Below are 16,266 nucleotides of genomic sequence, written 5' to 3' on the forward strand. Positions count from 1 at the left end.
TGGACGACTGCCACTCCTCCCCCTCGCCCACATTCCCTAACCTGCTCTTTCAACGTGTACCCGGCTGGGAGGTTTAACTCTTTATGTTTAACTCTTTTGAGTGCAGATTTGATCATGTAGTAAAGCACCAAATTCAATTTTTTTTTAAAAAAAAACAATTTCATTGCAAAGCAACATCATAACACCCTGTTTAATATAAGAATTGTCTGATACGAACAGCTTGATAAAGAATGGAATGTACTTAGTTGGGTCATGCTACAACATCCTCTGGATAAGTTTTTAACTAGAAGTATGTTTCAATGAAACCAATAACATGCTCCAATGGGTTATTACAGTTTAAAGGTTTGCACACTAGTTGATCCTGCTGAAATCACAAGGACTGCAGTCACAAAAGAGGTAAATAGACAATTCCCAAGGCTATTCATAAATTTCCAGGAAGCTTTTCAATACCTTTTTTAAATCTGATTTTAATGCAGAAAAACTGACAAATAGAAACAAACATTTATTCAAACCCTTCAAAACCTGATTCCTCATCACTAGAATAATTGAATAAATGGTGGAACTATTATTCAATGACATCATTAGCATAAACATCATCTGTGCTATCACAATCTATTGAATCGTCTGATGCTGATTCGTTTTTGTCATCGTAGATGGCATTGTCCTCTGTTCCATCCATGGTATTACTGATGCCACATTTTAGGAACGACTTCTTCACCAATTTTGGGGGAATTTAATCCCAAGCATCCTTTACCCATTTTGTTATTATATCAATGTCTGGTTTCATAAGATTCCCTTTTTTTTTGTTAAGTTTGCTTGTCCAGAACACATGCATTGTTGCCACATATTGCGCAGTCATGCCTTGAAAGGCTTGTTGATACAAACGTCCAGTGGCTGCAGCATTTATGTCAGGCCACCTGGAATCACTGCTAATGTAGTCTCCATTTTCTTTGTTTCATCTTTGGTGTCCGGAGTGACATGTGCACGGAACATATCCCACACCAACAGTGAAGGGCATGATCTTCCACCACATACCTGGTCGCCTACCACACATTGCGCAACCAAAATTTAGTGCCCTCCTCATCCATTCAGCCTTTAGGATGAACATGAACAGTTATGCCTGATGGAATTTTTAAGTTCTTTGGCACTGTTTTTCTTTTTAATATTATACCGTGTGCAGCTTTGTGCCATATGCCAGACAAGATAGGATGACTGTGAAATGGGTCTTTGAATGACCAGTTGTTTTCACAAGTATAGTCTTTTCACCAACGCTTTCTACAGTTTGGTTACCAGGCATATCAAAAGTCATTGGGGTTTCATCCATATTCCAATGTTAGCCATATCAAGGTTATGCTTTTGTCTCTACTTTATAATTATCTATGTGACCTTTTCATCTAATTCTTTAGGCAACTTCTGTGCAATCTTTGTTCGCTGGCGAAGGCACAATCCATAGTGGTTCATGAATCATTACACCAACCAGCTGATGCTCTGAATTGTGCAATGTCTTCAGTCACTGAATATTTTTGTTCTTTTGCCATCTGAAGTGCCCTTACCCAAATGCACGATGTAGCCATTTTGTCTGCATTCTGAGACCCAGGCACTCAGGTCCTTTCCCACTTCTTCAAAAGGCACAGGTTTGCTATGTATTGCTTTCTTTGACTTGGGCATTTTTTGTAGCATTGCCTCTTGTTTTCTCCAATCTCTAACAAGTTTTTCATTGATGCCAAAATGTCTTGCAGCTGCCCAATTATTGGAGCCCTTTGCATATTCAATCACTTGAATGATGCTGTGTAAGAAGCTCTCATTTTCTTTGCACAACTCATTTTTAAGAGAGCAAAAGCTAATTTCCCTATTTTGAAGTACGTACTATTTTAACAGTGGGATGGATGGTAGACTTTTGCTTGGATTTATTGCAATATCACACACGTATAATGTAAAGAAAAGCCTGTCTTTCCTTAGATTTCTACACTAGAAGTACAGTGATGAAACAAGTACAGTAGAGAGAATTAAGATCTTTGTCCCTCTGAAGAGAACACAGCAGAAGCACCCACACTCTGCTCTCTCTGGAGGCCTTTTGCAATGCCTGGATGGAAAAAAGGAGCTACGGTGGCCTTTGAGGCTTTGCTGGTGCAGCAGAGAAGCAACCTCTGTCTTCCAAGGAAGGGAAGTGCCAAAAAGCCACTGCCGAAGCTGCCATTTTTATTCTCAGTCATTGCAATAGAATAGGCCATGGGATACTTCCTCAGCAAGAAGGTTGGGGTGTCCCACCAGGGCACTTTTCACTATTCAACAAACCCCTATCACCTCTCGTTTTCTCTCTCCCTTCCTTTGGCTTTTGCAGCCTTGGAAAGGAGGCTTGGGGGTAGAAGGCTCATCCTCCCATCTCTCTCTCCCCCTTCCTCCCAATCTCAGCCTTGGAAAGAGGATATGGGCTCTCTCTTTTTCTCCCGGCTTTTGGCAATTGTAGCCTTGCAAAGGGGGATTACCCTATTGATTCTTATATAAATCTACCCGGGATTTTGAAGTCCGTTTTGGGGCATAAATTTTATATGGTATATATGGTAATTTTGTTGCTTTCTGGTTTTAGATTGTATGCCGTAGGCAGTTTTTTATCTGTATCTTGTTTGATGACTATGTAAAGTGCTGTGTAAAACTTACGATGATATATATATATATATATATATATATATATATATATATAGTGCCCGCGTATGCTGAAAGCTGCGCCAGAAGAACCCCTTGCGCGCCCCAGAAGAAGTAATGAGGTGTATGCTGCAGGCACAAGCCCCATTACTTCCAATGGGGCTCCAGCATAAACTGATTTCCCCTTATACAGAGGGATCCAGAACGGATCCCCAGATAACGGGAGGGCTCACAATATAAACTTTGATGATGATGATCTTTTGCACTGATCTTTTGAACTGAATCTCATTTTAAATTACTTTAAGCCACTTTGGGTCCCACCCAGGAGAAAAGTAGAGTATAAATTCAATAAATCAGTCAAACATACGTATACAAATGTTACACTTGCATTCTACCTAGAAAGAAAGAAAGAAAGAAAGAAAGAAAGAAAGGATTTTCAGGTTGCTTAGCATTTTCCCTAACAAAGCCCGATTTAACAAAATTGAGTCTCCATGCATATTCCATAGGGAAAATATGTCCAGATTCTCCAAGCAGAAGCAAAAGACAGTATAAAGCTGGGTGTATGTAAATTATTCACAAGAGAGCACATCCTATATAAAGTACAGCACTACTGGCAAATGATAGTACAGGAATACCTTGTGAATCTAAATGAATATAAGTCTCCAGGACCAGATGAACTACATCCAAGGGTACTAAAAGAACTGACAAATGTAATATTGGAGCCATTGGCAATAATCTTTGAAAACTCTTGGAGAACAGGAGAAATCCCAGCAGACTGGCGGAGGGCAAACGTTGTCCCCATCTTCAAAAAGGGAAAAAAAGAGGACCCCAACAATTATCGTCCAGTTAGTCTGACATCAATCCCAGGAAAGATTCTAGAACAGATCATTAAACAGAGAGTCTGTGAACATCTAGAAGGCAATGCCATAATCACAAAAAGTCAACATGGGTTTCACAGAAACAAGTCATGCCAGACAAATCTTATCACTTTCTTTGATAAAATTACCAGCTTGGTAGATGAAGGGAATGCTGTGGATATAGTATATCTTGATTTCAATAAGGCCTTTGACAAAGTTTCCCATGACATTCTTGCAAACAAGTTTGTGAAATGTGGGCTAGACAAGGTAACTGTTACATGGATTTGTAATTGGTTGACCAGCCGAACCCAAAGGGTCCTCAGCGATGGCTCCTTTTCATCCTGGAGAAAAGTGACCAGTGGGGTCCCACAGGGCTCTGTCCTGGGCCAGTGCTATTCAACATCTTTATCAATGACTTGGATGACAGAATTGGGGTATACTTATCAAATTTGCAGATGACACCAAATTAGGAGGAATAGCTAATACTCCAGAGGACAGGATCAAACCTCAGAATGACCTGAATAGATTAGAAAGCTGGGCCAAAGCTAACAATGAAATTCAACACGGAAAAATTTAAGGTACTGCACTTAGGGCAGAAAAATGAAACACACAGATATAGGATGGGGGACACCTGGCTGAATGAGACTACATGTGAAAGGGATCTAGGAGTCCAAGTAGATGACAAGTTGAACATGAGTCAACGGTGTGATGCGGCAGCTAAAAAGGCCAATGCAATTTTAGGCTGCATCAATAAGAGTATAGTGTCTAGATCAAGAGAAGTAATACTGCCACTGTATTCTGCTTTGGTCAGGTCCCACCTGGAATATTGTGTCCAGTTCTGGGCACCACAATTCAAAAAGGACATTGAGAAACGGGAGTGTGTCCAAAGGAGGGCGACTAAAATGGTGAAAGGTCTGGAAACCATGCCCTATGAGGAACGCCTTAGGGAGCTGAGGATGTTTAGCCTGGAGAAGAGAAGGTCAAGAGGTGATAAGATAGCCCTGTTTAATTACTTGAAGGGATGTCATATTGAGGAGGGAACAAACTTGTTTTCTTCTGCTCCAGAGAACAGGACCTGAAACAATGGATGCAAGCTCCAGGAAAAGAGATTCCACCTCAACATTAGGAGGAACTTCCTGACAGTAAGGGCTGTTCAACAGTGGAACAAACTCCCTCAGAGTGTAGTGGAGTCTCTTTCCTTGGAGGTCTTGAAACAGAGGCTGGATGGCCATCTGTCAGGGATGCTTTGATTGAGAGTTCCTGCATGGCAGGGGGTTGGAATGGATGGCCCTTGTGGTCTCTTCCAACTCTACGATTCTATGATTCTATGACTGGCAAGCTGTGGATAATGTTCTCTGCAGTATGTGTTTCCAATCTGGTTAATTTTCCTCACAATTATGCAAGGTTACTCATAGAGGGGATGGAATTTATTGGAGATTAATTCAGTTAATAGGAGTGCATGCTGCTTTTCAGCACAGGACAACAATAATGTAGGGAATGAGGTGTGATTGCCAAAGGAAATGACAATACAGGCATTCAGCGAGGAGGCCAAATGCAGTTGAGCATCTGGAATAAATTTAGTATATGTAGTCTTATGTGTAGGATTCTGCATTTGAGATAGTCCTGCTTTGCATTCTGTCATCTGCCAGTTCCACAATGTTAGTAATAACTAACTCTAACCTATGGGTGATCTCAAATAGCACAGCCTCGCCAAAGGAAATTGGGAAAATTCCTTCTCCTGTATGGGCAGCACTCCAGGAGAAACAGAATCAGTGTCTAGGGAAAAGGGATCTGTCTAGAGATTCTGTGTTATGCAAATTGGGCACACGTGTTCCTAAAAATGGAGCTTTTGAAAAAGGTGAGCTGCACCTCTCAGGGTGGTCCTTAAATCAAGAGTAAGGCACAGAGCCCTCCCCCCCTCATCCCTGTGCCACAGTTTGCAGAGGAACCAAATTACTACTATTAAGAAAATCACTTTTCTGTAGGGGAAAGTCAAAGCCCAGTTTATTTATTACTTAAAAGTCTGTAGCTGCCTCTATCCTATGGCATGTTATAGTACCTTCTGCGAATTATGTAGGCATGCATAATCAAGGGAGAGAGGAAGGGTGTTGTCTGTCTGTGACTCCTTTGATGTATGGTAAAAATGTCTTCCCTTTGGGTGGTTGTTTGTCTTCACTCCTATGGGTTTTTCTGGGTCTGGCAGCCTTTCTGATGTCTGAGCTGGAATAACCATTTACCTGTACAGCCCGGTCTAGGTACTTCAATTCATCTTCTAAGAAGTGGGGTTCACAGATCCATTTTGCCCAATCTGCCAGTGTTTTTATTGTGCTTCTTTTTTGTCCTGGGTGATGGTTGGAGGTCTTGTGCAGGTATCTGTCCATGTGTGTAGGTTTTCTGTACATTGTGTGGCCCAAATGTTGGTTCCGTTTGTGGATGACCAGGGCATCCAAGAATGGCAATGTTCCTTCCATTTCTTTGTCCATCGTGATTTGGATGTTCAGGTGGATGTTGTTCAGATCTTCTTCTCCATGGCTTCAGATGGTGAAAGTGTCATCCACATATCGTAACTATGTTGTGGGCTTTTGGGGTGCTGTTTCCATGGCTTGTTTTTCAAAGTGTTCCATGTAAACATTAGCTATCACAGGGCTAAGAGCTTCCCATGACTACCCCATCTCTCTGCTCATAGAATCCATTGTCCCACTGGAAGTAGCTGGTGGTGAAGCAATGTTGAAACAGGGCTATGATGTCTTCCCGAAAAATTTGTTGGATGAGTGCCACGGTGTCTATTATGGGGACTTTGGTGAACAAGGAGACTACATAGAAGCTGATTAGTATGTCTCCAGGTTTGAGTTTGAGGTTGTTAATATTTTCTATGAAGTGTGCTGAGTCCCTGATGTAGTGGGAGGTTTGCCCTACATGGGTTTGTAATTGTGGGGCCAGAAACTTGGCCAAGTCGTATGTGGATGATCCAATGGCACTCATTATGGTTTGGAGTGGAATGGAGGATCCAATGATGCTCACTATGGGCCACAGTGGAATGGAATCCTTGTGGATTTTGGGAAGTCCATACAGTCTTGGTGGGAGAGCCTCAGATTTGCACAAACTTTGGCGTGTGGTTGGCTAAATTGAGGAGCTTTTGATCAGGGTGTTCATCTTCCTGGTGATTTTGTTGGTTGGGTCTTGTTTCAATTTTTTGTATATTACAGGATCCAGTAGTTCCTTGATTTTTTGTTTGTATTGTTCTGTTTCCATGATTGTACTAAATCGAAAAATAGCAGTACATGTTCCCACAAATGTCATGTAAAGCTCCATCATCTCATGCCGTCTGTGTATACTGTATGTGGTGTTGTCATGTATTTATAATACAGTGTTTTTATAATACAGCACTGTGCAGGTATTCATAGTTATATTTGTCAAAAGAACTGACCATGCATCGAATACATGGGTCCTGCTAGTAATTTAATAGTGTCAAAAGAGTGGCTCATTGAAAAGCAATCAAAAGAAGGGATTTCTCTAGATAAACCTCCTGTCAAAATCAAAACATTTTAGTTTGATCCAGCATTTCCCCTGACAGTGATAAAAGCTAGAGAGAATGCAACTTTGCTCTTTCAACATTTTCCCACCAACTTTAGAGAAGAGAAATAGTCTTGCCATCTCCTAATAGTCACTTACTTTTCTTCAGCCACAAAGATATCAAAGCAGCCATTGGCCAGTATCTGGTCCAGCATCTTTAACAGTGGTACAGACACTCTAAGGGAAGAAAGCACATAATATGATACTGAGACCTGCAACAGTCAAATGAAAAAGGAGATCTTTCTTTTTTCTTTGCCAAACTCCACAACATTCCTTTAATGTCAACTAACTAATCTGAAAACAGATCTACTCTTGACATAAACTGGGACTAACTGCACACTTTAAGCACCCAAGAGGAAGGAGGCAAGACGGCAGTCAGTTGGTAATTATGTTAAGATTATGGTAAAAACAGTTAAGAATAAGGACGTAAAAAGAGGCATGCTGGATCAGGTGAATAACCTCTCTAATCCAGCACTATATTTCCATGGTAGGCAAGCAGATTCCTCAGGAATGACCACAAGTTGAAAATGAGTGCAATAGCACCCTTATGTTCCCCAGCAAATCATATTCAGAGGCAGTACTATTTTGGGTGCTGAAAATGAACATACTGCTTACTTTATCTGTAGTTCTTCAAGTTCTATCATTTGTGAATGCATACAATTTGGTCAATCTGTCCTCTGCAATCTCATCCTCAAAAACATCTAAAGCTAAACTGACCTTTTGGCAGGAGCCCCACCTCTTGAAGTGTACATGTTCCAGCATGCACACCTCCCACCTAATTCCCCCAGTTCCAGCCTGCAGCTGAGGCAAAATTGAAATGACCAAAGATAAGCAGGACTAGAGGGAGGGGAGGGGTGGTTTGTATGAGTTCAGAGACAGTAATTTGAAGAATCACAGTTACAGGTAAAGAACCTGTTCTTTTTTCTCTGTGAGACAAGGAGGAAATCAGTTAGATATGCAGAATTCTTCTCTAGCTCTATCTAGATCAAGTTCAAAAAACAAGAATACTTATATTAAGCAGATAAAAAAGCACTGAGGGAATCAGGCAAGAAGAATGCTTCATGTACTGGGGAGCACCCATCAAACCGACAGCTTAGCTCTAGACATTTCTGAGGATGTAGCTGTGCAAGGACAGAATGACCATTTGTGTGTATCTCAGAGACCATGAAGAAGAGCAATATATAACCACCATGCCTGCTAGTCACTTTTCTTAGCAAGTGATATTTTTAATTTTACAATACAAACATTATTAAACAAAACAGAGCATTTCTTCTTTTCTTGCTCCCTTAGGCCCATAACATGCAAGAAGAGGGAACCATTGTTATTACATTAGTAACAGAAACAATAGTGGGTGATAGACTCACTGACAGACTTTTCATATGTAATCATTCTCAGGGCAGCTTTTTATTGGGGTGTGTGCTGTGTTTATGTTTTTGACTTTTGTATTTTTAATGTAATTTTATATTGCTTAATTTAAATTTTTTTATTGTTTTTAAAACTAATTTTATCTGTGGGATGCCTTGGCAGCACAGAAATAAAATATTAAAAAAATAAAATAATCCTCCATTAATTTCTCTCATCTCCTTTCAGTACGTACACGTATAAGACGTCCTATAGAAAGACAGATTAACATAATGTTGAAATGTATGGGGAAAATGTGGACTACAGATATAAAATTTACCTTGCGCTATACATGCATGATATATGGATGTACAGATGGCATGTAACTCCAAATGAGTTATCAAAATGTTTAAGATTGTTTCGAATCAATGTTGGGGTTGTCTGAACAAAGTGGACACTTCCTGGAGGACTTACATGAAAGCCAAAAAGTACTAAGAACTATACATTAATTTAAAAAAATTGTTTGAAGGAGCGACAGAGCCCTTTTGTGTATCAGTTAGGTAATGTTTAATGTCTTTGTTAGTTTATGCTTATTGTTTTGCCTTAGTGTTTTAGGAATATACATTAGGATGGTGTTTTAATTTTAGCTTAGTTCTAGTTTTACATGTACATCCACATATATGAAGGTATACTTTTTACCCTTTTCTTCCTTTTCTTCTGAATGTTTGCTTATATTGGTACTGAATTATACTGTCTATGTTAAAACTAATAAATAAGTAATAAAAAAGACAGAGAGATTACCTATCATTCAGTAAATTGTCTTCAAAAACTTGCAGCAGTGTCTCACAAAAGATATTCATTGCATCCATGTCATTCTGAATACTCTTCAGATAATCAAACATGCTTTGGGATGAGTACCGCACCTGCAGGTGAGGAAAAATCCCAATACAACAGTGTTACTGGTGGAGAATCACTTACAGTTTTAAACTTGAAAAGTTTATGATATTTTAATTGAAGGTCTGATACTGTCATTTCTCTAAGTCAGCACAGGAAATTCTATGCCATGAGCGGGTCAGTTTTTGCTCTTGTGAGCAACCAAGGCCACAGTCACCTTTTGGGCACAACAGAAGTGATGTCATGTCACTTCCAGTCACCATTTCTGCCTTTTAAAAAACTTAGACTGTGACTGAGGGGCGTTCTGGGGATAGGGAGAAGCAAACCACTGCACCTGGGGACATTTTGAGTTGTTTGGGCCCAGTTTTCAGTTAAAAACTACTCAACTAGCACGATGTTTTATTTTAAAAAATAAGGCTTCAGGGACCATAAAGCTGGCTCTCAGAAGCTGCCTGCAGCCATAAGCTGCACTTTCCCCATCCCTGTTGTAGGCTATGTGGGCAGAAGAAAAGACATTTCAGCTTTCTTCACAACTTGATATTGAAGGCCCAATAGCTCTAGGAACATTGTTCCCATTGCACCAATTAAACAAGTTTATGTAACTGGTTAACAAATGGGTAGATGGATTCCCCTGGAATTCCTACAAGGAAGGCAAGAAGGCAAAATCCCCACCTAGTCCCATTCCCTTTATCATAATTATACAGTGGCACCTAGTGGCTTGCATGTCAAGGGATAATGAAGCCATTTAGTGTTTAGGCCTGAATGTGTGAGAAAGAGTTCAACATTTTGAGCTTGAAAATCCGTAATAAATCCTAGGATGGGTTTTCTCATTGCAATGGAAACCATCAGCTGTGAGTTGCCTTCCTCCATTAAACTGCATTAACACCCCTTCTAAAGTTTTTTAATCCAATGGCCCTCACCAAGACAAGTTGCACTGAATTCTATCAGGTGTTGTGTGATTTTTCTTTGCACTGAGAGAGACTGAATGATCCAGTCAATGTGAAAACAGAACAGAACTACTAGCACTAGAGACTAACTGAAAGAAGTCACACCCAAAGCAGCAAATAATTCAAACACTCAGTAAGCAATCTAATGTGTGGGTTAATGAACTTCTATCTAGAGGCACACTAGCACCTCTCATGGTATGAAGTTATTGGACTGCAGTCAAACTAACCTATTGAGAAATATTCCAAGGAGGTCAACAAAGAGCTAAGAGTTCAGCATTAGTATTTTTGAAATCAGAACAGAAGGTTCTTCTCTTAAGCAAACAGCCAGAGCCAGAAATATGCAAGGGAGCTGGAAGCAATCAAACTGCTTACACTTTTCAAAACTAAGTGTAACCACTTCAAAAAAAGCCAATAGAAAAATATTGCAGAAAAGCATCTGTTTGACCTCTTCAAGCAACTATTTTTCTGACTGTGAAAATATGGGTAGGATAAGCCCTTGTATTTAAAACCTCTCCCTGATGCAAAATTTAATCTCTTATTCATTAGGATATACCACAAGAGTTTGGCATCAGGTACTGAACATTTTTAGCATTTCACAAATATGGAAATACAACATACTTATCAGAACCTTGTGCTACAGTTTCTTGCAAAAGGCAAACAATACCAGTATTAATTCAGTTTTTGCCCTTCTATGCTTTTTGAACCATGATGTAGAACCAGTATAGCAAGCAACCAAAACAAGCACATAATGCATAGTTTTCCATGAATCAAATAGAGACAGGGATACAGCTTTATTGAGGTGGGACTCCATGAAATGTTGCAGCGGTTAGCCAAGTTTTAGGCTAGTATGATCCCCCCTGTTGCGCAGCTGTCACATTGCAATACAATGCATGATATTTTTCTTTTAAACTGAAAGATCAGTAATGGACAGATCTTACTGTGCTATGCTGTCAAGTGACCAAGCAACAGGCCTATACAACGGAAGCAAGTTCCTACACTTGTTGCTGTTGTGTGCCTTCAAGTTGTTTTCAACATATGGCGATTCTAAGGCAAACATCATGGGGTTTTCTTGGCAAGTCTCTTTAGAGGGGGTTGCCATTAACACCCACTTGAGGCTGAGAGTGTGTAATTTGCCCAAAGTCACCCAATGGGTTTGCATGGCTAAACCAGGATTCAAACTCTTGCAGGGTCATAGTCCAGTACTCAAATTACTATACCACACTGGCTCTCCATCTCCTACACTATCAATTGCCATTTGTGATGGGATGACAGAGAAAGGACAATGAGTAGGGCACAGCAAACATTAAGTTATCAATGACCATAAGATGCCTAATAAACTGGAAGAATGTCAAATCTGGCTGGTGTGATAGGCAGCCCTGTATAGGGACACATAGCACTAAACCAGAAAGGTGGCCCACCACCCACACCCATCTCACATATTTTATTTACTTTATTGGCAGTGTCACAGCATAAACTGCAAGTAGTAACAAAAGTACCTAAATCTAGTTTGATTCCAGAGTACTAGAGGGAGAAAACTAGAAGCACCATCACAAAAAAATAAAAATAAAATATACAGATTTTAAGCAGTGTGAAACTGTAATGTTTTGCAACTGACATGAAGTTAGCATATCTCTTAGGGTTTGTTTTTAAAAAAAAGAAAATGCTTTTATTTAAAATTAATCAGCTGGGGTTTTTTTAGGGTTTGTTTTCAAAGACTGAAAGCCATTAAGAGTTGACAGCAGAATTTTATTTTCTGTTTTGCAATTTCTGAAGTAATATGGTTATTTGTTGAAGGTGGTATTTTATTGAAGTTGTGGCCAGTTGGGGTGCCAAGTAGAAATCCTGAAGTTAGATCATTTACTATAAAACTATCCAACCTCCTACATATCGATTGGGTTGGGTGGTGGTGTGGTATTTCAAGTCTTCCAGGCAATAGCCTCTTGTGTTTCACATTAAAGGAAAAGACTTGGAGTCAGAGTTCACTCAAGATAACGTAAAATCAGGTGCACACACAAAAAAATAAACCTTTACGTCACCAGCTATAGTTCATTCCTTCTCTCCTACATAATACACTGACTAGTCATTACATTTAGCCTCATTGTGAATAAAATGGTGATTGGCTAAGCTGCCATCTCCCATGGGAATGGAAGTTTTCAATATGGCATCTCCATCTTTCTTCATTGTACATGTTAGAAATTAATTCTTCCAAAAACAATCTTAAAAATAAAAATCAGCAGTAGCAGAACACATTACAAACCATCCTGGACACAGAATGCTGTTTAAAAACACTGAAATTTTGGACCATACCAACAACCATCAGGTCAGAATGCACAGGGAAGCCACTGAAATCCATAAACACTTGGACAACTCCAACAAGAAAGAAGAAACTCTTAAAGTAAACAAAGTTTGGCTACCAGTCCTGAAAAACACCAAAATTAGTACTCAGCAAATGCAAATGAGAAATCACCCAGGGTCAGGAGCCTTCCCAGCAGACAATGATCACCAGTTAGCAGACGCTAATCCTCTTTTGCATATCCTCCCATCCTGAGGCCCTGCCAGCAACAACAGAACAATACCCAGATTAACATGGGAATCACTCCTCCTTACACAAGGTCACACAGTATATATATATACCCACTCTTTTCCAGGTCAGCATTCTCTGAAGATGCCAGCCACAGATGCTGGAGAAATGTCAGGAATAAATTTTTCTAGCACATGGCCACATAGCCCAAAAAACCCACAAGAAACTATGGATACTGGCCATGAAAGCCTTCGACTTCACAATCGTAAAAAATATTTTCATAGAGCATTTTATTTCTTTTGTGATCTTCTTTCTGTAATTCTTCCTCTAGAGTTTTAGCAATTGGAATGTCTAAGGCAGGGGTAGGCAACCTTTTTGAGCTGGGGGCCGGGTTGCTGTCCCTCAGACAACTGGGGGACCGAAGCCGGGGGGGGGGGGGAGCTTCCACCCTCCGGGGGCAGGGCCAGCACTGGAGGCCTCCCCCTCTTTGCCGGCCCCACGGGCTCCTTCCCGGCCTCCACGGGGGCAGAGAAGGAGGGAGGAGGCCGGCGGCCCCCCAAAGACCTCTCGCGCAAGAGGGAGGAGGCCAGCAGCCCCCCAAAGACCTCTCGTGCGAGAGGGAGGAGGCCAGCGGCCCCCCAAAGACCTCTCGCGCGAGTGGCCTGGTCCTGCCACCGATTGCCGCTGGCGCGGGGCCTTTGCCAATCGGCGGCAGGACTGGGCTCGGGCCGGTCCTCTGGCCTTGGCGGACGGCGACCCCTGGTCTAAGGCTATAAAGATTTCTAATGTTTGCAGTCTAGTAGTTACAATCATCACAGTATTATCATGCATGATGATTCTCATCTGTGTTTAATGTTTTCTTGCTGAAGCAGAAACATGAATAGTCTCGAGAAGCATTTTTTTCCTCACTGTCTCCACTTTTAGGTCTTTGAAAATTAGAGCTCTACTGTCTCCATATTTCAGATCTTGTAGCACAGAGAGCTTATGCAGAACCAGTGTCTTTTTGGGATACTGGGCAAATCAGAGGATAATATGTCTTGGGAACCTACTTAGATTTGAACTGGTGACTGTCATATTAAGAATGTGTTTTATGTCTGCTTCTTCCAGTGCAATTTCTGGACATATCTCATTTGGCCATGTAAAAGTAAGTCAGAAACAACCTGAAAGCACACAGCAGAACAACAACAACATAAGCATGATTTGTGTGAAAGAATTTTAGAAGGAAATGAGGGGCCTTTTTCTCTTGCTATGAGTGTGAAGTTGCACTGAAATTTCCACGCTGCCTGCATGACCTGAGGAAGAGCTGCAGTGCAGTTCTTCTGTGTCTTGAACTATCAGAACTGTATGGAAAGGAAATGCTTATGGTCAAACAAAGTTGACAGGCAATGAAATCGTAAGAATAGGTCTGGAGATATCATCAAGGAGGCAGTTTAAAGGGGAAAATTCACCATGTTTCAGTCACATTAAACAGTAGAGGGTATTTACAAAACCTCAGCCTCATATCTCAGTTAAAAAGATTTGTATTTCTAAAGATGAGCAACTTGCTTTCTGAAAGCTGAAGGGCAAATGAACTGCTACGTGGTTCTTAAGATAGGCATCTCATGTTTAAAGTGATAAAGAACTTCTCTTACCAAGCAAATGCATTCTATTCACTTACTGTTGATTCGGTCAGTCCACCAACAGACACAGTCAGACCTGTTAGAACATGGTAACGGTATGATGCTAAGCCCAAAAGCTGTGTGATTCTAGGAAAGGCTTGTGATTCTGCATTCCAATTGAATGTTATAGCCTCTGATCTGTAGCAAAAAAGAAAATATGGTCCCTACTTAGAAACAGTAAGTAACAACTAATGTACAGTGACATTTCTTGAACTGTCTATTTATCCAAAATGACAGTTCAATACTTTTTCAACTAGCTAGCCACTAAAATCAAAGCTGAAGAACTTTGATAGCAAAATGTGGAAATGCTCATTGGCCCAAAGCTGAGACAGCCCCAAACACCTTAACTCCTAATATATCCCAAGAGCATCCTTGAAATGGGGAAGAGGGGCATGGAGTCCTTGTTTCCCCACCCCAATGGATCCAGGCCTAGGCAAATGTTGTGACTGAAAGCGTAAAACCCAAACCAAACTATCATATGCTATACACAAAACATAAGATCCACCTGGATTGAAATGCAGGTGATGGAGAGTGGGGAAGCCACCAAAAAAAAAGTGGCAGACAGTGAGGCTGGGAGGAATGTAAATGCTCCCCAGCTGGTTCAAAATGAAGAATTCTATCCTCAGCTTCTTTCTGATTGTCTGCGTATTCCCACAAATTATGCACTAACAAGGTCAGGGGGCCCTAGAAAGAAGCAATGCCTCTAAGAGAAGAAGATGACATCCACTCTTCAATTTCACTCACCACAGCCTCCAGACAAGTCTGGAAACCTCATTTACTGTTTACCATTTACTTTAACCAGATTACACATATGTGAAATGTATGTTTTGAACTGGAAAAAGTCAAATTATGCTTCAATTAAATTATATGCATGAAGTAAGATTTTCTTACATCAACTAATGAATCCTCAACTACACATCACACACCAATACACATTTTACACAACCCTTGGGGAATATGTTGGAAGTAATTTGGGCAGGTAAACAGCAGATACCAAAAGGTTTAAATTCAACCATAACTGCTTTCCTGCTCTTGATCACCCCAACTGAAGGGAGTTTGTCCTTGCAAAACAGACTGCCAAGATACTGTTTCATGCATATGTCTAATCATATCTGTATCTATGGTCTAGCCCTTAGTTGGATATATCAATAGCCAATTACCATATATTTCCTTAGAAACTGGTGATACTCACATCTCATTCAAAGACTGATTATTAGACTAGAGAAATCTCTGAAAACATGAAATATTGCACACCAAAACTGCTTTTGATGAGCTGCTTTCGGTCCAAATTTAGAAAAAAGGTGGCATATAAATAAAATAAATAATAAATTAAAAAATTAAGTACTGCAGTTTTATTTATTTTTTCTTCAGAAAAACACAAATAATGACTAAGAATCCTGAAAGCCAAATCCTGTCAAGTCAGAATGAAATGTTCTCTTTAAAGATCCTTTACAAACATGTAATATTCACAAAAGGCAATTCTTTCATGTTCTATGGATAATCTATATCTGAAACCACTAGGTATTGTTTACCTTGGAAATATCCTCTCTAATTCTTCTCGATGGGGTATATGTGGAACAGGAGGGTTGTCAAAGTACAAAAGTGTGAGGAACACAGATCCTGCATGAGCTCGAAATCGGTCAATTTTTTCCGCTGACTGTTGGGCCACACAGCACATGATCTGCTTGGTACTGAAAGTAAAATAGACAGAAAACCCATTCATTGGAACTGCATATTTTAAGGAGCAACACCTTTCCCTGTTTGGTCACTCCCCAATTCCATTATAAACTTCTAATCAGGGCCCACTAAGAATTCCTTCAACAAAGGAAGTT

General features: G+C 40.3%; 1 protein-coding gene across 4 annotated transcripts in view; it reads right to left on the reverse strand.

The window, feature by feature from the left end:
• Positions 1-16,266, reverse strand: part of LOC149322093 (tubulin-specific chaperone D-like) — a 174,061-nt gene that overhangs the window by 10,568 nt on the left and 147,227 nt on the right. For all 4 annotated transcript variants that reach the window (XM_089534330.1, XM_089534340.1, XM_089534350.1 and 1 more), the window contains exons 33-36: positions 15,967-16,125; positions 14,434-14,572; positions 9,216-9,337; positions 7,173-7,250 (exon numbers count right to left, since the gene is read on the reverse strand). In XM_089534330.1, the coding sequence (XP_089390456.1) occupies positions 7,173-7,250; positions 9,216-9,337; positions 14,434-14,572; positions 15,967-16,125 (498 nt within the window). The remainder of the gene's footprint in view (positions 1-7,172; positions 7,251-9,215; positions 9,338-14,433; positions 14,573-15,966; positions 16,126-16,266) is intronic.

This window comes from Sceloporus occidentalis, unplaced genomic scaffold (genome assembly GCF_023333645.1).
Source record: "Sceloporus occidentalis isolate IW3139 unplaced genomic scaffold, rSceOcc1.0.p SCAF_1, whole genome shotgun sequence".
Taxonomy (NCBI): Eukaryota; Metazoa; Chordata; class Lepidosauria; order Squamata; family Phrynosomatidae; genus Sceloporus; species Sceloporus occidentalis.